We start from the raw sequence: 23475 nt of genomic DNA, 5'->3' as shown, positions 1-23475 counted from the left end.
CCAGGGATGATGATGGGACTTTGATTTCCAAGTGAGTATTTCTGGCATCTGATTCAATTCCGTTGTCCTTAATCAAAAGCTGGCTCGTTCTGGATTGGTTCCATCCTTTCACAGCGATAGCACCATCTTCTACGGTCATTACCAAAAATGATCATTTCGTTTGAAAGCTCTTCCCTTAGAAGCCACTGCTGTGTTAGTACTTTATCAAGTTAAAACACTTAATTTTACATGCCTGGGTTTCTGTTTTGGTTTTTTGGTTTTTGAAAGCAGCTGAGCATGTTTGAACTGAAAATGAAAAGTATTTATTATGGAAGTACCCATGCTACCTCATTAGGATAGAATAGGACATATCATTTATTTGTTATAAGATGCGAAAATTCAGAAGTTTTCCCTTGATCGGTAAAATTGCCCCTCTCAAGAAAGGTTTTTTTCTTTATGTTCAGTAACTTATTTTGGAGACCCACGGGGTCATGTCCAGTGAGATAGTTCTGTTGGAGTGAGGATAGTGCTGCTACAACCTGTCCTTCGTGCCACCTGCGACATGCCCTACTCTGCACCAAAGACCAAGGACGGTCCTTCTGAAGACAGGGCTATGTTTGCATTATGAGTTGAGAGATGCTGAAAAGACCTCCTATGGTTTCCCTTATACCCTACACTACACAAATAGACACTTATGCTTTTAAGTCTTGACATTTCATCTCGAGTGTCTGTTAAAACGTGAGTATCTAGGATAGAAAGCGGCTGTCCTCCAGAATCTTACCAGGGTTTCCTGCTGGCCACTTTGGAGGACAGAGCAGAGTGACCCACTAGGGGAGGGGCGCATGACTGCCGGGCCTTGGGGAAGAGCTGACCGGAAGCTGACTCACCAAGGACTGTCCATGCTTGTCTTGGTTTGCAGTGACAGCAGCTGAACGCAACTTAAAGGATTTTAATTTGCATGCAGCTTTGCACAACAACTTTCCATCTTACTTCATCCTCCTTGCTTCCTGTGACATTTGGGGATGGCATAGTTTCAGGGATTCACTGAACTCGTTTACAGTGTTCAAATAGTCTTGTATGATGTGTGCGCTTGTTAATTGAGGTATAATTGACATATACTTTATATTAGTTTCATTTGTACAATATAATGATTTGCATGTATCGTGAAATAACCACCACGATAAGTCTAACTAACGTCTGTCCCCAGACGTAGTCAATATTCATTTTCTGGATGAGGACATGTTGTGTTTTAAGGTGCAGAAGAATCGGTAATGATGTCATACTTTTCCGTATGCAACTTGATGAATTTGAACATAAGTGTCCACCCATGAGACCATCACCACCATCGAGGCCATAAACATATCCATCATCTACCAAAGTTTTCTCCCACCCCCTTTACTATTATCATTATTTTGCTTTAAGAACACTTAACAGAATATATACTCTGTTAGAAATTTGAAGTACAAAACACAATACCGTGAGATTGCTACATTATACGCTAGGTTTAATTTTTAGAGGAACCTCCAGACTATTTTCCATCATTACAGTATTAGTTTACGTTCCCATCAACAGTTGCAAGGCTTCCTTTTCCTCCACAACCTCACCAACATTTGTCACCTCTACTTTTTTTGATAATAGCCGCCCTAACCGGTGTCAAGTGATATCTCCTTGTGGTTTTGATTTGCATTTCCCTAAAGATTAGTGATGCTGAGCACCTTTTCATGTGGCTGTTGGCCATTTGTGTGTCTTCTTTGGAAAAATGGCTATTCTACTCCTTTGCCCATTTGTTAACTGAGTGCCTTGGTGTTTTTGCTATTGACCCGAGAGATGAAAAAAGAAAAAAAATGTCCAGGCATTATGGATGCTTCCCAGTTGATGCAGATGATTTTGTCTTTATGGTGATGACAAAATATCGTGTTGTGTGCTTTTTCTTCAGCAGTTATCATAAGACTAGCAGTAGAATGGCAAAGCAGATAATCAGGATCTCCCGGGTTTCCAGTTTTACAACACAAATAAGACGAGTGGTAAGGAATTTTTGATTATTTCAAGGAAATTATTGAGATCACAGTCCGTGGAATGTAGGACTGACAGGTCCACGAGGAAATTAAAGTGAGGACATGGTGATCTGGCATCACTTCCGATCTGAAGGAACAGGTATCTTCTGTATGAATGTTTGAAGACATATTGGAAATCAGGAATTTGTGGTGGATGAATACATTTTCTGAAGGGTTTATTTCTTTATTTAGGAGGAAGATTACCCTGAGCTAACATCTGTGCCAGTCTTCCTCTCCTTTGTCCGTGGGATGCCTCCACAGCGTGGCCGATGAGTGGAGTAGGTCTGCACCTGGGATCTGAACCCGCAAACCTCAGGCCCCTGAAGCAGAACACACGCAACTTTAACCACTCAGCCATGGGGCTGGACTCTAACTTATTTAGTTGTGAACATGATCGTTTGGGTTATGTAAATATCAGGACCTGGGAGTGAGTCGCTAAGAGTGGGGTAGTTGATAATGTCACAATTGATTTAGACCCTAAAGAGGCTAAGAGCAACAACTGGCCAATGGGTTAACCAAAGGAATAGTCAGAAAACACAGAAAGGATGGGAATTGGGATCTATAGTAAGCTGGGGGATCACGTGTCCTCAGAGAGAGTGCCAGGACTTGCACAGGTGAGAATGGCAAGAGCAATAAAAGAGAATAAAATCACACTGAAACAAGGAGGGGGTGTTACGAGACGGGGGAGGAAAACTGATCTGGAGCAGTCCTGAGTTTTGACCTTGAGCTTTCTGTCCTTGACCCAAATCTGCTTGACGATGTCCTGGGACACAGGTCAGAAGAGCTCCAGAGGGAGAGAGGAAGGGTGGAAGTATAGGGAAACTGAGATAATTGTCCTAAGAAGCCATGCTTCATTTCTCATTTGGGTCCAGTTTCATGATTACTTTTACAGGATGAGAGGAAAAGAAGTGATGATGGTCAAGTCTTCGCAGAGGAAGCTGCGTGATCGTGGGAATCAACCCAAACCAAAGCCCGGATTAAGAATTCCCATCTCTTTGAGGATGCGCAGTTACATATTCAGAAGGCCAGTTACTAGAATGCCATCCCACCCAGCAGTGAGGGGTCGCTGGGAGAGCACGTGGCACCAGCCCCAACAGGTCTGCTGGCAGGAGAGAAGTGGCAAGCCCTTTGGAACTTGCCGTAGCCTTGCAAAATTGCACCTTGCAGCAGAGGTGAATTCCTGCGGGGTGCGCTCGCATGGGGTGCCCCGTCCAGTCCCATACACACCCCTGCCCTTCCTCAGATTTGGCAGAGATGATTCTGGGAACTGGTCTGGGCATCCCATAGCTCCACGGCCAACAATTGCTGGTGACTGTGGAAGATCTGAGCAAACAGGAGGGGACGGGGAAGAGGGCGGGAGAGAGCGATTGTGGACAGGCTCAGCAGCCAGGCAGAGAAAGTGAGCGCCCAAGAAGGATGTGCTGACAGCACCAGGAAAGAGAGGAGACGCTGGTGCCCCTGAGATGGAGCCCGGCACTTCACTGACGTCTCCTTGAAGGGTCCCACGTTTTCTTGCTTGAGCTCTTGCAACTTCAAGACATACCAATCCTTTTCTTTTATTAAACTCCTCTGTGGGACGTAGGAAGCATAGACAGGGATTTCTTGTGGAGGAGAGACTGGATTTCAGCTGAGTAGAGCAAGGAGGGCTTTCCGTTTCACGGTGCTCTCGCATTTTCCTTTCCGAAGTATATTATTTATCTGCGCTTGAAAGTCACAGAGAGTTACCGATTCGCGGGATGATTCCGTTGTCGCCCTCACAGCGACACAGTAAAACCTACCTAGTCGGAATGGATCATTCCTTCTGTGCAATACTCCGGTAGACTCCAAAGATCATTTCAAAAGCGCTGGTATATCTCTGTTCTCAAATAAGAGGTCTGCTTCCAGGTCTCCATTTTTCTGCTCTTTATTGCATGTTAATTCAGAGTTGCAAGGAGGAAAGACCACATTTGCCTCAATCTTTAGATCTCTATGTGCTGGAAATTGGATTCACAGAAATGGACAAGGCCTTTGAGGGATCGTGCTGTCAACAGAGACCTTTTCCGGCATCAGCAACGTGACAATAAACCGCTGCTTGTTAGGACTTGATTGTCTATTGGAGGGATGGAGCTTGCAGTATTATGGAAATCCTCTTTAGAATTGCTTACCTTCACGTGACAGATTTATCAGTTTCTGAGAGTGATGTGTTAAAATAACCTAGGGTGGCGCAGGGCTTAAACTGGCCCACTCCACTTTGGAGGCCCGGCATTGGCACGTTCGGGTCACGGTTGTGGACATTCACACCGCTTATCGGGCCATGCTGTGGCAGACATCCCACGTGTTAAATAGAGGAAGATGGGCACAGATCTTAGCCCAAGGCTAGTCTTCCTCAAGCGAAAAAAAAAAAAAAAACCGAGGAAGATTGGCAATGGATGTTAGCTCAGGGTGAATCTTAGCCCTTGGGCATCTTCAGCTGTGGTCATTTGCAAAATATGTAGACCATGCATGTACTGGGCAAGCCCAGGCAGGACAGCGCAGCCGGCCTCCCGCCTGGGTGCTTGGGGCTGCTTGTTGTGGAGCCTCTGCTGGAACCGTCTGGGTGGATTCAGTGCAGAGAATGATGACAACGGACTGCCTTGCTTCACCCTCAGAGTTTCCCCTGAGTTTTCTCCATCTTGACATGCAAAGCAGACACTGTCTGGAGCCCTCGTGTTCCTCTGGGACTCGGGCTTCCCTCTGCTCCTCAGCCTGGAGAGGAGGAAGCCCACGTGTGGACTTCAGGAGATTCCTGACCGCGTTTTGTGGGCTAGCACGTCCTGGGCTTGAAGTCCCCAGGGAATGAGCAGAATCCAATCCAGGTAGGACTGCCATGACCCAGACCCTTCAGGAAGGCAGGTTATGGTCCCCTAACCAGGCAGAGCACCATGACCAGCCGCGGGGTTTGTGGAGGGCGAAGGGAAGATGAAATGGGTCCTGGAAGAAGGTGCTTATAAATACCAGCTACCGAGAGGGAACCAGCTGCAAAACCGTGCATTTGAGGAGTATGAGTATTATTTCTTGATTCTGTTTGGAATAAGTTAGAGTGCATGATATATTTGTGTGTGAGTGAACATATATATATAGCTCTCTCTCTAAAATTTATATCAAAGTAACATAAAGACTGATGAGATACAGGTGCTGCACATGTGGGCCTCTTTTTGCTGGCGATCAGTTCATTTTTGGCCATTGGAAGCCCAAAGAGGCAGCGAGTTATTGTCCTCTGCCGTCTGGTAGGCTCATGACAAACAAAGCGCTGCAACCAAAGGGTCGGCTCTCAGGAGCCTCACGGCCCTGTGAGGGAAACCCCTTGGACACGGTGTCTTCCTCCTGGGCCTGCACTAGCCTTGGGACTTGGCACTTCTCTTTCTCTGTGGCGGGAAGGTACAGCCGGCTCCGGCTTCCATTTAGAAAGTCACCTTCCTGGATGGCTGTGCCATACCAAGAAGGGCCTGGGCTGCTGGGAACCAGCATTTCTCCTCAGCTGCTGGCCGTACTGAGGAGGCCTCCCTGGCAGGGTTCACGCTGCTGTGTGTCTGGGTGACACTTGCAGCCATCAGAAAGGAGGGGAGAACTCAGAAGGGCCAAGCACTTCCTGTGGTCCTAGTCTTACAGGGTCTTTCCCGGGGTGGGGTGGGGGGGGGCGTTCAAAATGCCAGGTGGTAACCCTCTAGCTCCTGGTCACCGGGTGGGTTCTTGGAGTGAGCTCGGAGCAGTGTCTGCTCACCACCAGACTGGAACCATTTAAGTGTTTTAATTTTGTCAGGCTGTGTTTACCCGTCATCCGTTTGCTTGCGTTCCCTGCTGGACCCCTCAACCACCCTCCTCTCACGACTCATCTCTGAAAGCTTCCAACGGGAAAGGTTCACACCCACACCATAAACGGAGCATAAGGCTGGGCAAGAGAACACAGCCCTCCGAGGGGCTGCATGGTTTATAGGCTCAGGTCCTCCTGCCCCGTTAGGATGAGTCAGAAACAACATGCCTGAGTGTGTGAACAGGTGATTGCCTGAGACCACACACCTCAGAACCACAGGGGCCCAGATGTCACCCTGGGCAGCGAGGGAGAGTATAGGTCATTCTTTGGCCAGGATTAGGGTATCTAATGTTTGCAAAGCAGACTCCACCCGTGATCCGTCAGACCCTGCCAGGGAGGAGTGGCCACGAGGTACGGGACAGAGAGGCCGAGGCATTCGAGGGAATTTCTGCCCTTCCAAGAATTGCAGAAGGAAGTGCACGGAGGCAGGAAATCCTGGTGGACAAGGAGCAGTGATGCGTCGGGAAGGATGCCCAGATGTAGCCTTCAAAGCTGCATCACAGATCTGTCCCCCTGGATACCAAACTTGCAGGGAAAGGAATTCAGAGCCGTGGACCAGGATCCCAGAGGATTCCAATCCAGGTGAAGGGTGAACATGGAGCCCCCAGAGGGGCCGGGGGAGGGAGGGTCCTGCCTGCCCTTAGTCCATCTGCACATGACCTTCTCCGGCCTTGACCCTCCACATGCACGTTTTGAGCTTTTACATCGTTCTCTGCACTTAGAGCTGCTGCTGTCCAGAGCCTCATTAGAAAACGACAAGTTCCTAACATCTGGTGAAGAGGAACCTCCACAAGAGAAGCCGAAAACGTGGCCTCTCCTCCAAAGGGGTGGAAAAGCAGCCACTGTCCTGGGGCAGGTCGTGGTGCTGGCCCGTGCCATTTTAAAGACACCCGCATTCCAGTGGTTGTTGCTCTGCCTGTGAAAGTACCTCCACCCTCTAAATGCCAGGAGCTCTGGGTGCTGTCTCTGCTCCTGGCCCACGTGAACCACACTGAAATGAAGCCGTCCTCTGAGTAAGGGGGGGCGCGGAGGTGTCCCTCAGTATCCAGGGAGGGGCCTGGCCCTTCTCCCTTCTCTCACATACAATAAGCCGAGACCCTGCAAGATTTCTTCATTCCAGGAGGAACGCGAGAGTCTGTGTCTCCTTGACACGAGCACAGGAGGGGAAAGAACCAGACCGTGACTCGCAGGCTGGAACAGAAACAGGATTTTAACATCAAATTCAAAACTAGCACTAACTACTAACACGAAAGAAATACGGCCCCTTCCCAAGTGGTAAACAGGCGCTGGGGTGGAGCTGCCAGGCCTGTGGGGTGGGGTCGTCCCCTCCCTCTTGGGCTCCAGGGCTCCCAGGAAAAGGCTTAGAATGTTCTTCTCCCCATCAGCATGGGAGGAGCCGGCCTGGGGCCCCGCGTGTTTCCCAGCCGCGTCCCCGCCGCTGAAGAGCAGGCTGCACTCGAGCTGTTGGAAGGACCGGGATCTGCCACTGTTGCTGGGTTCTGCGTCAGGGGTCTGGTGACTGAAGAGAAGACACTGATGATTGGGGGGGTCACACCAGTATCCCAGCCCAACACCTCAGCCCCACTGCATTCTGCTCCAAACCTTGTCCTGAGTGTTCAGTCAACACTACCCCATTGTCCCTGACATGGGAGCTGGCATTTCGCTTCACCCATTTCACAGAAGAGGAAGCTGAGTCCCACAAAGGTCAAGGGAATTGTCCCTCACAGGCCTGGTCAGCAGTGGAGCTGGGATCCCCGTGCCGGCTGTCCATCTCCCTAGGCCCGTGCTTAGCCCGAAGCTTTCCGGAGCCCCTGGCTTCAGTCCCTGCCTGTCTGGACACTCACCGAGCCCTGAGCTGAGAGACGCGCGGTTCTTCTTGGGCAGGAAAAACCGGCGCATCTTGCCGGCCCTCTCCTGTGGGGGCTCCAGGTGGCAGGACAGGCTGTAGCTAAAGGACAGAGGGGACTTTTCAGCTACCGGGAGCCACACCTCAGGTGACCCTCCCAGAGACGGCCAGCAGTTGGAGTCCCAGGGCCCCACGGGTGACCATGCGACAAGCCCCGGGACTGACCCGGAAGCCACGGGCACGGGCTCCCTGGAGCTGGCCATCAGAGAGAGTCCGCCTTGCCCTCACCAACTCCTGCCCCGCCTCACCTCTCATCCTCGCTGAGGGGCTCCATGGCCTCGAACCAGGCCCCAAATCGCTCCTCAGCCTCAATGTGGTAAAGATGGACTGCCTCCTGGAGCAGGAAGATCTGCTCGGTGACTTTGAATTCCTGGGAGAAAGGACATGATGCAGACGGGGCCTGGGTGGGGGACCGTGCTGGGGACTCAGACAGGTGAGAAGAGGGTCAAGGAGCTGGTCTGGGGTCTTGGCCCACATGGGAACCCTCCTTCCCTCCAATTCCGTGCAGGACTTGCTCGTTCTCACAGTTGGCTTGAAATAGCTCCTCCTGCAGGAAGGTGTCCTTGGTGCCAGCCCCTTCCCCCACGCACCAATGGGACGGCTTTCCCAGCTCTGGGTGCCGAACTCTCCCAAGGAAAGCAAGGCCCAAGGCATCGGGCCAGAGAAGGTCTTCCCCGGAGGAGTCTCTGATTGCCACAGCCCCACCCTCCGCACGGGGAGGCCACAGCTGCTCACCTCACTCCTTTTCTCAAAATTGATCTCATTTCCCTGGAAGGCAGAGAGCCAAAGCCCATGAGCAACAGCCCCCTTAGCCCATAGCTAGCCCCCGTCTCCACCCTTTCTCAGGTTGCACTACCAGCAGGGTCGACCAGGGAGCAGGCGCTACCAGAAACGGGAATGGGTCCCGGGCAAGACTCTGAGCTCCAGAGCAAGGAGGCCACGGGGCTATGGCTCAGGGACATTCTAAGACAGCCCTCTCTGACAGACAGACAGACTGAGGCCTCAGGCAGGAAGGGATGCTCAGCCACTCGTGTGCTTCCTGCCTTGGAGGGGCCTGGCTTCACTCCCTGCAGGGGCGGGGCCTGAGGGAGAGGCTGAGTCCAGCTCAGACACACCCTCCAGCAGCTCCGCAGTCAGGCAGCCTGGACTGGCGGCTCACCTGGATCCTATATTCACTCATCACTAAGATGGCCATGACACCCAGCTCCCGGGGTGGCTGTGAGGCCCTCACGAGAGGACTCTGCCAAGGGTTGTGAGCTCAAGCCTCAGTGCAAGTCTCTCCTCCCAAATCTCCGAATCCTGATCCCCAGCTCCACCTCCAGGCTCACTCACCTCCAGGTAATCCTCCATGTTGGTGTCCAGCAGCAGTAGGTAATTGAGGAATGTGCCAAGGAAGGGGATGAGCCCCTGTGCCAGCGGGGTGGAGACGGTGATGAGATCCCGCTCTCAGGAGCCGTCAAAGACCTCTCCTCCACTCCTCACCCCAGCCTCCTGCCCAGCCCAAGCTACCCACCTAGGCGGCCTCCCCCCAATTTCCTCCTCTTCTCTCCTCCAGGAACCCCAAACTCCTCCAGGCACCTCCCAGCAGCCGGCTCTGGCAAAACCCAGGGTACGTGGTCCCCGCCCCTCCCTGTCCCAAATCCGTTGTGCGCCCATCCGTTCCAGGCCTCCTCCTGGTCACTTCCAATGCAGGCATTTCAGGTCTGTGGCACCAGGAGCAGGGCTGGAGGAGAAAGGCTCCCTCTCTGCTGGTAGAGACCTCCGGCTAGGAAGGGGAGTCCCCTCTCCTGCGACTCCTGGGCCCCTCCTCCACAGGCACCCTTACCTTCTGGGCACCTGTGGGGCCCGTCTCCAGGCTGGTCAACATAGAGGTCGCCTCCTGCCAGGGTGTTGACAGGGCCAGTGAGCCGACGCTCCCCTCCAAGTGTCCTCCCAGACCCCTCCCAGATCGGGGACCCTGGACATGTGGCCCCAGTCACCTGGTGCCCCTGCGGCTCCCGCCTCCAGGGTGCTCTGATTCCAGAGCCATCCCAGCTCCAACACTCACTCCTGTGTGACCTTGGGCCCGCCCAGGCCTCCCTGAACCTGTTACCTCGTCTGGAAGGTTTGACGAACTCTGTCTGCCTCCCACAGTCTCCTGAGGCCCAAGCGTCATCTGACCGTCATCACTGCTCTCCGCTCAAGCCTGCCTCTGGAGCCAGGTCCAAGCTCCCCACATTCCTCCCCACCCTTGAGCCTCGGCACCCACTGTGAGGCCTGCACCACGGCTCATCTCCCTCTGGCTCCCAGATGAGGAGACCAAGGCCCACACAGGGGCAGGGACTTGCTCAGGGGGCCCCAGAGGAGAGGCTGCTCCCCCTCCCAGCCACAGGCCCCTGTCTCCTCTGCCTTCACACCACCCTCTGCCCAGCCGCTGACCACAGTGCTGTCCTCGGGACTCTCAGGCTGTGTTCGGGCCCCCAGCTGGGCCGAGCCACGGATGGAGGGAGATGAGGTGTCTCAGGAGGCCTGGTCAAGTGGCTTCTGCCAGCCCCAACGCCCAGGAGTCTCTGATCCCAGGCCGAGGCCAAGGCCTTGCTAAAGCCCTCAGCTCCCTAGGATCCCCTCAGGGAGTTCCCCTGCACAGAATTCTTTCTTCATCCGCTCAGGATGGGGACCCCGAATGCCACGTCTGACTAGCAGGGGAGGGGGCGACCAGGGCACTGCGGGGTGGCATTTCCTTTCTGTTTTACGAGGAAACTTCTGACGTCTGGGCGGGAAGGATCCCTGAAGAAGCCATCAGTTCCCTGGGCACTTGCCCTTGCCCTCCGGGGCACATGTCATCGCCAACAAGGACCTGGGTGAGCATCCCACTGGGACTGTCTGCAGCGCCCACTTTAGGGGCCAGAGTGGGGAGTCACCGAGGGGACACAGATCTGTCCCAGGTCCAGTGTCCGTCCCAAGGCTGGGAAGCCCCTGAGTGCCCCCGGCCCGTGGGATCCGGCAGTGCCCATCCCTCAGGCAGGCAGGGTGCCCTTCTTGCGAGGCACAGTGAAGACAGAAGGAGCAGTGGGGCCCTGGCTTCCTGAGCACAGACTGGGCTGACTTCGGAAGAAAGGAAGCCCGCCCACTCGCTCCAGCCAGTGGCCAGGAGGAAGATGCAGGGCAGCTGATGGAGCAGCATGGAAGCCAGACACCGGCACCTTCTGCCAGGTCCTCAGCCTCCTGGAACAGTCCAGCCCGCACCATTCTATCCCATGCCCCTGGCCTCCTGTCCCAAACTGCCCCCACCTGCCCATGGAGCTAGCACATCCCTCTTCCTGTCCATCTTTTCCTGACCAACTTCACGTGACAGGAGAACCAAAGCTCATCCTGCCGGGTCCCCTCCCCTCTCGCTCCCCCTCCTTCCAGATGTGCAGCCTCCGTCTTACCTTCACCAGCTGCCTCCTGCTCACCCACTGGTCTTTGATGAACCTCTTCAACTTTCGAGAGCTCTTCCTGAGGGGAGAGGAAAGGAGGAAAGAAAACCCGGGGCGGTTGAAGGCGAAATGCCTTTGGCTGAGAACCCGGAAGGTTCAAAGGGCCTGGGGCCTGGACGAGGGTTTTCCCCGGGTTCTTCGGAGCTCTGAGGTCACCGTGGGACTCGGGTGGAGGCTCTCCTGCGGTCACCTGGGGCCTCCATTCCCACTCCGACTGAGCACATTGTTTCTAACAGCGTTGGTTGCCGATGAGGGCTCCGTTGCTGCGAAGTACACCCTTGGAAATCTCCAGTGTGGCTCAATCCAGGATGTGACAAGGGGGGAGCCACTGCCTAGGGTCTCAGAGAGTCTCAGAGACCCGAGCAAGGAGGCCAGTCCCCATCCCTAGGGTCCGCTGCCTCCCAGATGGTCCTAGCTGAATGAGGGGTCCATGGCAGTCGCACGGGGGATGTCTGGTCCGCCCTGGTGGTGCTTGGATGGAGCACGGCCTACCCACCTGGCAACTCGTCCCCATGTCTTTTGCAGACGGCTGATGGAGGGGCTCTGCAGAGCAGACACGATGGCACGCAGGGACGCATAATTTCCAAGGACTCGGCACTCCTGAGGAAGGGAAGGGAATGAGCTGCGACGGCGGGCTGGAGCCCTGCTTCCTCTGGCTTGTGTCCCCTCGTGGGCTTCTGCTGTCCTGGATGAGGCAGATGCCCAGGGAAGCGAGGGAGGGCACACCTGGGAGCTGATGAGTAACGCTCGCGGGCAGGAAGATTTTAGCTCAACCCAGGGCGGGAAGGGAGCTTCCCACCACTGGGACCAGCACTCAAGGTCAGCAGGCCCTTGGCAGCAAGGGGCCTAGGACTTTGCCGAGGCCCAGACCACCGACTTCAAGGCTGAAAGCTGCGAGAGGAGAAGGGGCAGTCCCCCTGACTCCAGGGAGGGGCTCCCTGGGCCCTGCCGCTACTGACCTTGGCCACCTGAATCCACAGCTCGACGACTCTGGCCCTGTCCTGGGCCGTCATGCTGAGGTCCCCAAGGCACGTCGTGATGACGCAGCCGGACACGTGAAGAAACTGGTTGATAGTGGCCCGAACCGTGGGAGCCAGGTACTCCTTGCTCCCATTGGGCCGCTGGCACCACACAAAACCCAGGCAGTGGCGGGGCTCCACCTTCTTGAACAGCTCCTGGGGAGGATGGGGACTGTCACCTGACCCTGCCACACCCGAGCTCAGAGTCTGCAGGCCCCCGCAGCCCCAGGCAGGAGGCACTGGTCAGCTGCAGCTCAGGAACCTGAGGAGGTGGCCTGAAGCTTCTGGGAGTCTCTGGGTTTTGTCTGTGTCCGCTGAGGCCGCCCAGCGCAGGATGACCGAGGACCCAATAGGGGCGGGGAAGAGAAGTCCCATTGGCTCGCAGCCCAGTCTTGCTTCCCCCAAGCACCAGAACACGGCTCACACCTGCCCATCTCAAGGGGCATCTTCCACCCGTTCTCATCACCCCCTGGTCCCACTCCCCTTTCAGCTGCACGTTCCCCCGAGGCAGCAACAACCATGGGCTTTGTTTGCCTGTCTTCCATGTCGGTAAGGACGCACTAGGTGTCTAATAAGTACGGAGGCTGTTGAGGCCTCCTGGGCCGATGGGTGAGTGACCCAGGACTTGGCAGCACTCCAGTGAGCTTCCCTCCCCCACCAGAGGGCTATTCTCTGCCCCGCTTCCTCTCTGTTCGACCTCATCCATCCGCACAGCCACTCTGCCCAGCAGGTGCCCGCCCTTGGTGTGCTCTCTACTGTCCATGTGGGGACAGCAAGGACTTGGGGGCCAGAAGGTGGCCCAGGTCACCCGGTGGGTAAGTGGGGGAGCTGTGACTTGCACCCACATCGTTGGATTGCGGCTGAGGGAACAGGAGGTCTGGGGCAGCTGATGGCCCACCAAGGCGGGCCCCACCTAGCCCAAGAGCCCCGCTGCTCACCGCATCCATCCGGGTCAGCTGCTCGGCCACCAGCTTCGGAGGGAAGTCCAGCAGCTTAGGCCTCTCCTCTCTCAGCTCGGCGCTCGCTTCTGCGGTGACTTCGGCAGCTGGAGGCAGAGATCGTCCAAAAGTCAATGGCGCATCTTGCTCCAGCTCAGAAGCTGGCACTGGGGCTGAAGCTGATGGCGCTCGCTCCGGCCCTGGAGAGGCCGATGGAGGTGAGGCTGCTGGAGGTGAGGCTGCTGGTGGTGAGGCCGCCTCCAGCTCCGGCGCGGAAGGTGGAACTACAGCTGGAGCTGCCTCTGGCCCCGGAGCTGGCCCTTGCTCTGGCTCTAGAGCCGGCAGGAGCTCTGGAACTGGCGCTGCAGCGGGAGAAAGAGAAAGTTTCACCTACGTACCCGACTTTACAAGACAGGAGAGACTCCGCTGTCTTGAAGGGAACCCCAGCCCGTGAACCCCACCGCAGACAGTCTTCCCAGACTGCTGTGCCCTCACCTTCCAGCTCTGCCCTCCTGGGCCCCAGATGTTGCAGCTGGACCTGGGGAAGGTAGGCAGGGCCTCCCAGGTGCGACCCAGGCCAGATGACACGCAGAGAGGCCAGCCGCATCCTGAAAGAGGGAAAGGGCGTGGGCTCCCAGAAATCCTGCATTGGGTCCAGCCAGGTTCCCACCATAGAAGACGCGGTACTGGGCGGAAGCAGTTGGGCCACAGAGCCAGAGGCCTGGCCGTCGCTTCCACACTGTCCTCCCAAGGCACCCTGCTTTGGGTCTGGGCCCTGTGCCTGCCCCTTTCCACCAGGGGGGAGTCCCACCCCGGCGCTGACTCCTGTGTGGCCATCCTGGCAGTGGCAGGCCTGCTCATCCAGCAGGTGGAACACGGGGTTTGTGTGAGTCTCTTCTTCCCACTGCCACTCTTCTCGCAAAGAGGCTGGACACAGTCCAGCCCAGCCCTCCACGCCCTTGTGCAAGTGGACTGAGGACTGAGGCCGATGTGTGAGCGGCTCGCTAACACCCCTTCTCTTCTGGGCCTGCTGGTGGTGGTCAGAAGGGGTGGATATGGAGAAGGGGAAGCGGAGGGAGACGGGACTGTGGTGGGGATGGGTCGCCAGGGAACAGCTCAAGCCAGCCTCCCCTCTGGTTCCCAGGGGCTCTGGGACCCCACCCACAGCTCTCTTTCACTCCTATCCCCTTGCAGTAGAAGCCATCAGACCTCAGCCCTCCCAGAGGAATCAAAAGATGAGTGAGATCAGAGTTGTGCCGGGCCCGCCCCAGCCACAGTCCTCTGTCCTCTTGTTCTCCCCCAGCCCTGTTCTGTGGAGACAGGAGGCCCTCGTCTGGCACTCAAAGAACACTCAGGTCTTTAGTTGGCGCTGGGGTCCATCATGCATGAGAACGTGGGAAGAGGCCTCCAGTCGTAAAGGAGCATAGGAGGGCATCCCCTGGGACAGGCGGGGGACAGGATCTGTGGATGATATGGTGTGTGACTATCTGAGTCTCAGGCTGCTGCGGGGGTCCAGGGGCTGTGTCTGCTTCATTCACTGCGTTGTGCCAAGTGTCTCTAAAGCTCCCGCATGTCACAGGTGCTTAATATACAGTGTTCTCGAATGAACTCCAACCAGAAGCATCCCCGGTAGCTGAGTGGGCCTGGGGCCCCTCTGCGGCCCCGGAGACCCCTCCTTGGCTACTCCAAGGACCCGCCCCACGACCAGCTGCATGGAATCCCACACTCCCTGCCAGAGTGCTTTCCGTGTGCCTTTGCAAACTCAGAAAGGCCCCATCCCAGCGATGGGGGAGCAGACTGCTCTTCATCGGGGAGAGGGAAAGAATAACCAGGAACAACCACGGCACGTCTCTCAGCCCCTTCTGTAGAGCCAGGCCCCAGGGAAGCACCTGCCGTGGCTCATCCCATTCGTGCCCACCAGAACCCGATGAAGTTTATCCTCTCCCACTCCACTTTGCAGAGGAGCAATCGAAGCTCAGAGAGATGGAGGGCCGTTTCCAAGACACACAGCTGGCAGTGGGCAGAGTCACCACTGTGCTGAGGAGGGGCTGGGCACTCACGTAGCAAGTAGGTGGTCCAGGACCCCGTGGGAGGTGAGGACAGCCGCGCAGTCAAACACGATGGTGGTGACGTTGGCCATGTTTCGAGGCGCCAAGGCTGGTCCTATGGACGGCGGCAGCCTCTCCAGCAGGCCTGCCTGGAGGGCCCGCATCCTGCAGGCCTCATTCCGCTGCCCGAGTGACTCTCCACGCTGGGTGAGATGAGGAAGGACACAGAGTCACCAGCACCAGCGTGAACCTCCAGGAAGTCAAGGTCTGGAGGTCCCCCAGGAACTGTGAGCCCCTCAGGGATGTGTGCAGAGGAGGGACAGGATTGCCCACAGCCAACCGGTTTCCAGGCTTGAAAAGTCCAATTTGAGTTTGGGCGGGGGGAGGATTATACGATGAGTTCCTCAGGACACTTGGCTGGCTTGGCAAGGACAGACCGCCCCGCACCAAAGCGTGCATTAAGAGCACTGACCAGCGAATCCAACACAAACATCCCCATTCTAGAGATGAGAGGACGGAAGCTTCGGGCTGCCAAGTGGCTGCTCAGGGTCCTGTGGGTCGGAACTGAGAACCGCCCTAAGCCAGGGCTGCAGGACTCCCCCGCTCCCCCACCTGAGGCTTCATGTGCTCCTGACATGAAGGGAAATGTCTGGTGGGAACCTCAGCCCTCCCCAGTCGGGAGACAGTGCACGGGCAGACAGACGCTGTGAGGATCTGGCTGACTACAAGAAAGGACGCTGGTTTTTCTTTCTTTTACACGAAAGGGAGGTTTGAGACCCTCGTTACAGAGGTTTCAGATTCAGAAAATGGCAGATTTCAAAGATGCCCCTGGCCGAGTGTGAAGCGCAAACATCAGTGTTTTGTCTACTCCGCCTAGGGTTAGGAAAGAGCGACTTCCCACCCTCCTAGGTAGCTGGTGAGGAGGCGTGGAAGTCCAGATTCCTTTGGGACTGGGCCCTTGGGACACTCCAGTGGGAAAGCCCTGGGCGGGTCCAGGGGAGGGCTCCAGATTTGACTCTGGATTGTGGACACACCCCGGTGATCTCAGGGCCCCGGGTGTCACTCACTCTCCCCTCAGTCCAGCCCCGGGCAAGGTCGGTGGTCTGCTGCACTTGCCCCCTGTCCAGGGAGATGGAGCCGTAGGACCCATGCGCCAGCTCCTGGACCATCTCCTGGGTGGAGCTCTGCAAAGACAGCGTCCGGTGGCCGCGGCGGCAGGTAGCAGGGGCCTGCCTGCACTTGCCCACAGGGGGAAAACTCTCCCGCACACCGAGCACAGACAGAGGGGCATCCGCATAGACCTCCAGACAGGGAGCGAATGAGATGACACCTCACGGGCTTGGGATTCACCTACGGGTAGGGCGGCTTGGCTCCCAGCACTCACCTTCCATCCTGCCAGCCACCACCTGGGATATGAACACGACATACCGCCAGGCTTCCAAGCCCTAACCGTCTGCTCCCGTCCAGGGTAGCTCCACGCTCATCCCTGCCTTCCGTCACTCCATGCCCGCCAACACACACACACAATAAGGGTCAAGGGGTGTGGGGCTGCCCGCATGGGAGGGTGGGATCACACTTGTGGCCTGACCCGGAGTGGCCCGCCCTGGGCTGCCTTGTGTTACCTGAGGGTTCCTTCTTCCGAATGGCCTGAGGTCTTGGAGGTGCGGTCTCAGCCAGTGTCGACAGCGCTGGAGAAGACTGTCATTGTTGGCTCTCTGTGCGCCAGAGCCTCGCAAAGAGGGGATACATGAACACATCCTCCTGTGTCGAGTGTCTCTGGTCAAATGGGCTATGTGTACAAAATGGCTGCCTGGTGACCAGAGTTCTAAGCTCTGTTGGGGTCGGTCGCCAAGGAAGTGAGGTCATGTCTCCAAGGTTCCAGGATGGGGGGCCCTTCCCTCCATCAGACCCACCCAAAGCCCCCTCGGGGCTGTTGACCGCTCACCCTCCTTGCCCGTGTCATCTCCCGAGCTGTACAGAAAGTTCCATCACAGCCCTCCCCACAGCTCCTTGGGATCGGAACCAGCGCCCCAGCTTTGAAGAGAGAGCGCCCAGTTCGGATCTCCTTTTTCCTAGCAGTTCTGTGTCCTGGAAAAGCCACTGTGCCTCTCAGGGCCTCCCCAGTCTCCCAACCTGCACGATGGGATGGCGCTAGAAACACATTCCCAGGGACGTCTTCGGGTGGACATGTGATAACGCCTCCCATATCTGGGAGGTGGTGCCGCCTGGGTCTGGTCCCCGAACTTAGAGGTGGAAGAATTACAAGAAGGGGTGGATGCAGTCGGGAATACCTCTCCAAACAGGCCTGGATTCCAGCCGTGTGATTTGGGAAAAGTCACTGCCCCTTGGGGGCTCCTTGTCAGGTCTCTGCACCTTCAAGGGTTGGAAGTTCGAGGAAATTCAGATATTGTCATTCACTAGCATTCAACCTTTCCCAGTCTCCTGTTGGCCTTAGAACCAGACCCAAGCGCCTCATTGTCGGCCTATGTGGTGGGCAGCCTCCACCAAGGCTCCCAGCGCTCCCTCCCTCCTGCTGTGCACATCCTTGTGGAACCACTACATCCTGAGTAACTGGTTTCTGAGCAATAGAATACAGCCCAGCTGATGGAATGTCACATCCAAGTTTTAATTACAAAAACTCTGTCACTTCCCTCTTGCTTGCTTTCCTGAGTTCCCTCCCTTTATCTCCCCCTCTGTTTCCATCTCTTGCGCTCTCTCTCTGTCACATTTCTGGAAATGAGATAGCAAGTGGCGATGATTTCAGTTGCCCTATGTAGAGGCCAAGGGAGGCGAGATCTGAGGGAGCGCCCAGCCAACAGTCACATGGAGACTCAGACTCTCAGTCCCAATGACTCCTGACACCACCCGTGTGAGTGACTTGGGAGCAAATCCTCCCCTAGTCTAGCCTCAGTTGAGACTGAAGGTCCTGCTTCACGGAGACCTGGAGGCAGAGGCTCCCAGCTAAGCCGTGCCCAATGCCTAGACCACGGAAACCGGGAGAAGTTCAATATTCGTACTTCAGAGGTGCAACTTTTGGGAGCAGTGTTGTGAGAGAGAAACCCAAATGAACGCAGACTACCGGGTTCCCCGGTCTGGCCCCATTAACCGCCGCCCCTGCCGCAGCTCCTGTTGCTTCTCAGGCTCCCTCCAGCCGCCTGGGCAGCTTTCTGACCTCCTCTGCTCACGCTCACTTCTGCCCCAGAGTCTCAGCACCAACAGCGCCTTTCCCCCGACTCCCTGTTCCCGGACCTACGCAGGCGTGGCTCAGTCTTGTCCTTCTGGTCACAGCCTAGGTCACTTCAGTGAGGCCTTTCAGAATCTCCCAGGCACAGTCTCTGCCACCACACATCTCACATCTGGAAGCGTCTTCAATTGTTTCCTCCTTCTTGCTCCCATTTGGATAAAGTGAGCCCAGGACGAGGGGCTGTCTGCTTTGGCTGAAGGAGATGTAATTCCTTCTGGTTACCCCGGGCACACGGCTGTCTCCTCCAGGCTGAGTTTTTCCCACCACCAGTCCGTCGGGAAGGCGCACTAGCCTTCCCTCTCTCCCGTGGGGCAGGTGTCCCAGGAACACGGTGAGCCGTCCTCTCTCCCTGTCATGCAGCACCAGCCCCTCACCCCACGGCCAGAGAACTAGCACCCGGTCTGAGACTCCACCACATCCTGAATTCAGTTACTGCTGAGACCCTCCCATCCATTTGGGGATTCCCTGGTACCTCCTGAGGGCGTCTTTCCCTGAGACCCCACTCCCAGCCTGCCCTTGCTTATTCCAGTAACAATGGCCTTTCCTCAGAGCCCCCCCAGTCTGGAGAAGAAAGGTGTTGAAAGGTTCTCCGTGTTAATTTTCAGGGCCGGGGGAAATTGGTAGAAGTAATTTGGGTGTTTCTGTGCAATAGTTCCCAGGAAGAAGATTCAGCCCTAAAAAGAAATGAACTTCTGACACATGGTACAACGTGGATGAACCTTGCAAACCTTACGCTCAGTGAAATAAACGCAACCCAGAAAGACACCTATGATACGGTTCCCCTTACATGACGTGCCGAGCACAGGCAAATTCATCGAGATGGAAGGAAGAATAGAAGTTCACAGGGGCTGGAGCTGAGGGTCATGGGGAGGCAGTGTTTAATGGGGACAGAGTTTCTGTTTGAGATGATGAAAAGAAGTCTTGGAAATGAACACGGTGATGGTTGCGCAGTATTGTGAATGCATTTGATGCCACTGAATTGTCCACGGAAAAATGGTTCAAATGGCCAAGTCTAGGTTATGCATACTTTGCCACAATCAAAAGGCACTTAAAAATGCAGCGGGGGGTCAAGATGCAGGTTCTGGGGCCCTCAAGTCAGCATATGGGCCAGGTAGGTGTCCAGGGTCTGAGATCTTGGACCCTGGTGAGGCTCTGGAGTGGTCCTGATTGATGCTAGTTTACAAGTTCAAAGTAACAGGATTGGAGCAATTTCACCGATTGGGGGATAAGAAAGGAAACAACTGCATTCAGTCCCATCCAACGTGGAAGAGACCTTTTTCTTAATGGGAAGCAAATGTCAGTCCTTCAAGGAAGTCACTTCTCAACGTCTCTACCCCTCCCCAACCCCACCCGCTACTCCCAGAAAGACGCCGCAGTGCAGAGCTCGGGTACCGTGGTTGTGGCCTCATCCGTGAGTCATGTTTGGGGTCAGATCCCCTGTTTTCCTTCCCCAGCCATGTGACCCTGGGCATGTCACTCAACATGACTGAACCTCCATTTCTTCAACCGTAAAATGGGGAGAATCATCCTGGTAGGGAAATTATGAAGGTCACAAGACTTTCTCAGAGGAGGTAGCACATGGCAGAGGCATTATGCTGAGAGCCGCGCCCCACAGGTCACACGTTTTCTGATTCTGTTGATACGACCTTCTCAAAACAACAGCATTATAAAGATGGAGAACAGATGAGTGAAGGCCAGGGGCTGGCCGGGCAGATGTGACTATGAAAGAGCAGCACGAGGGAGGGCTTGTGGGGATGGGACAGTTCTGTGTGTGGATTGCAGTGGTGGTGGCGCAAATCTGCATGTGTCATAAAATGGCATAGAACCGCGCGCGCGCGCATACACGCACACGCGCGCACACACACACACACCGCCCAGTGAGCTCATGTCAAACTAGCGACATCAGAAGTCTGCGGTCTGTGGGTTTAACACTGTCAATTCATGTCCTGGTCGTGACACTGTACTAGAGTCCCGCAAGATGTTAACCCCCGGCAGAAGCTGGTGGAAGGGTCCAAGGCACTCTGTACTATTTTTGTTGCAACTTCATGTGCTTTCATATTTATTCAAAGGGAAAAGTTAACAGTGAAAGACACAACAGGACACAGCCTGGCACGTAGTAAGTGGCAAACAACACGGTTCTCGGTGACAATTCTTTGCGATTGTAATTGCACGTTCATTTCCAGTCTCTCTCCATACACAGTGACCTTGGTGAGGGACGGACACACCTCACTAACGTCGTCTGCCCTCTGCCCAGCACAGAGCACGTGCCCACTCAATATTTGTCCACTAAATCCCCCGTGGTCCCTGCGCCAGGTGTTCTTACGTCCACGTTCACGGACCCTCCACGACAACCTTAGGCAGTGTTATTCTTCGTGCTGGGCAGGTGAGGAAACTGAGGCACAGAGAGGGAAAGTAAATTGTTCCAGGTCAACACACTGGACCGACGAGGAGGTGCCATGCCCTGCTCTGGAGGAGAGCAGAGGCTGTCCATGGCAGCTCCAGGGTCCCTCACGGCGGCTCCTCTCTGCGACTGCCAGGTCCTAACTTTGAGGCCAAATAGCTTGACTTCCTAGAGGGAGCTGGAGAGAGAAGTCACCTACCTGTGGCGCTGGGGGGTTCGGTGGCACCAGTGGGTTCTGTGGGAGGAGCATGGAGGTCACAGCAGCTGAGGAGAAATGGTCTGGAGTGAGACCGGGGACTCCGAGGGGGGGGCATGGAGGCCACCGCGTGCATCTTTCCTATCCAGCCTGAGCCACTGATTGCGGGTCCTCTGGCTTCTTCTCCCGTGGGTGCCCTGGGATGAGGAGATCAGTCGCTCTCCCTAAGGGGCCTGCAGCACACGGTCATCAGAGCCCTGAGGACTCACCGCGGGGAGTGAGGGCTGAGGTCCGATGTGTAACCTGCTGTGAGAAAAGGAGACAGAATTGGCATGCAAGAGGAGCACGAATGTCCAAAATACAGCCCGAGGACCACCAGCCCCACCCACAACTGACACTTCCAGTCTACACGGTTCCACATTAGGATTTAGGAGCAACTATCTCTTATTCCTAAAAGGCTGACAAATCAAAGATCCAGTCCCTGTTTTCATGAGTTTGCAATTTATGTGTGAGATCAATGCGCTAACCTTGCTCGAACATGGGTTTGCAAATTGTGCTCTTCAGGTTCCAGAGGTATTTAGAGGTGCTGGCAGGGAGAGAGAGGAATAGCCAGACTCTTGAATGCCCATTGGCTTCAGAGGGATACTCTCTTTCATCTGACTGGAGAAAGGCTTCTGTGCCTCAGGCAAGGGGACGAATCACAGCCCCAGAGTGCAGAGCTGCAAAGGGAAGAGAAGGATTCACAAAGTGCAGGGCCTTGGGGTCCCTGAGCCCTGAGGGAGGTTGCTCAGCTGGAAGACTAGACACACAGGATGGCTCCTGAGGAACACTGGAGAGTGCACATCCTCCTGGGGCCCATCCTTAGCTTCAGTATGGGGTTACTAAATAGATGCTCCCCAATGACGTAGAGGCTGTCGCTGTCCAGGATGAAGGAGCCCAGCTGAGTGCCCCCACAGGTCTCATGTCTCAGCTTCCGTGACAGCCCCTCTTTTTCCAGCTTAAGGCCCACAGTGTCAGGATGGTGAGTGAGGACAGTATCATCTCCGCCGGCTGTTGCAGTTTTCTCAGGCCTGGAGCTGGAGGGACACAGGCATGGGGAGGTGGGGACTCCAGGCAGGGGCGCTGAAACGCCTCCCTGAGGGAGGGGACAGAGACAGCAGGAAGACTGACGGGCAGCTTGGAACAGCCTTGGTGCTGGGGGAGGGTTGTAAGTGAATAGGACAGCCAAGGTCCCTGAACACAGAGGACGTAGCACCTCCAAATGTTGGTGTCGGTGCTCAACTCTGAAAGGACGTTCATGATACGGCAACGCACACGCTAACAACAAAGCATGCGGCAGCGAGCGGAGGAGGACTCTGGGCACAGGACCAGGTGAAGCAAGGCAACATCAAGTTGCTTAAATTGCAGCTCTGCCACTCACTTTCTGCATGCCTCTGGGTAAGTCTCCCAACCCCTCTGGCTCCTTTTCTTCATCTGTCCAGTGAGGTGAGAGTTCAGACCTCACAGCACTTAGCACTAGTAACTGTTCGATGAAAAGCGGCCATTTTCCTTAGGTATTAATAGGGCCCGCATTCTTGGTGTCAATGGACCTGGCAGGGAGAGAGACTGAGCCTTTTGAAGGCAACACTTAGGGCAAGCAGCCGTCCTGGGATGGAGGCGGCGATTGGGCTGTGTGGGATCTCAGAGCCAGAAACATCTCAGGGCCAGTGGAAAGGGAAGACACGCTGCATCACGGCTGCAGGACAATGGCGAGGACCTTTGGAGCTGGGTCGTTTCATCCTCAGACAAACGGGTTCACGACTGGGAGGTTCACACGAGGGCTGAGGCCACCCAAGTGCTCCTGCGGGGGTTCCCACGTTGAAACAATAGATAATGCTTCTAAAAGATTGATCAACATGCTCTTGTCCTGAGAAGAGTGGGGAGAGGCTCAGTAGCTGTGCACTGTTTCCTCATGAGATGCCTCTGTCCTTCGTAGTCCTTTTGGGGTTGCTTAACACTTGTCGTTTCAGCAGGTGCCCTTGCCCTGGAGGGAAGAGATAGCAGGGCTGCTGAGCGTTGGGCTAGAGTTTCAGTCTAGGGGGCCGGCCCCGTGGCCAAGTGGCTGAGTTTATGTGGTTTGCTTTAGTGGCCCAGGGTTTCACCCGTTTGGAGCCTGGGTGCGGACCTGGCACCACTCATCAGGCCACGCTGAGGCCGTGTCTCACATAGTGCAACTAGAAGGATCTGCAACTAGAATAGACAGCTATGTACTGGGAGGCACTGGGGAGAAGAAGAAGAGGAGGAAAGAAAACAACGTTTAGCAAAAGAATTTCAGTCTTGTCTCTCCTGTGTGTGAGGACCTCCACATTCCCAATCTTTGTTCCTCATAGCTGTCTCATTTCATCTTTTCTCTCGGTTTCTTTC

The 23475-nt window shown here is 55.5% G+C and overlaps 1 protein-coding gene across 1 annotated transcript; it reads right to left on the bottom strand.

The window, feature by feature from the left end:
• Positions 1 to 7054: 7054 nt before the first annotated feature.
• LOC138915570 (ral guanine nucleotide dissociation stimulator-like) lies at positions 7055 to 15522 on the bottom strand. The gene is made up of 12 exons (XM_070222317.1): positions 15244 to 15522; positions 13679 to 13791; positions 13184 to 13545; positions 12186 to 12401; positions 11723 to 11826; positions 11179 to 11245; positions 9594 to 9647; positions 9101 to 9175; positions 8504 to 8536; positions 8017 to 8138; positions 7707 to 7810; positions 7055 to 7381 (listed from the first exon to the last, which is right to left on the bottom strand). Exons 1-12 carry the CDS (start codon positions 15393 to 15395, stop codon positions 7224 to 7226), a joined length of 1560 nt encoding a protein of 519 aa, XP_070078418.1. The 5' UTR covers positions 15396 to 15522; the 3' UTR covers positions 7055 to 7223.
• Positions 15523 to 23475: the final 7953 nt, after the last annotated feature.

This window comes from Equus caballus, chromosome 9, assembly GCF_041296265.1.
Source record: "Equus caballus isolate H_3958 breed thoroughbred chromosome 9, TB-T2T, whole genome shotgun sequence".
Lineage (NCBI taxonomy): Eukaryota > Metazoa > Chordata > Mammalia > Perissodactyla > Equidae > Equus > Equus caballus.
Note: the sequence above shows the minus strand (reverse complement) of the source record. Positions and strands in the feature narration are given on the sequence as shown.

Coding starts and splice junctions, on each gene's coding strand:
- LOC138915570 (XM_070222317.1), bottom strand. CDS start 15,395: ATGCGGGCCCTCCAGGCAGGCCTGCTGGAGAGGCTGCCGCCGTCCATA. Junction 13,792..15,243: donor CTGGACCACCTACTTGCTAC/GTGAGTGCCCAG, acceptor TCCCTCTTTCAG/GATGCGGCTGGCCTCTCTGC. Junction 7,811..8,016: donor CCCCTCAGCGAGGATGAGAG/GTGAGGCGGGGC, acceptor TCTGTCCTTTAG/CTACAGCCTGTCCTGCCACC.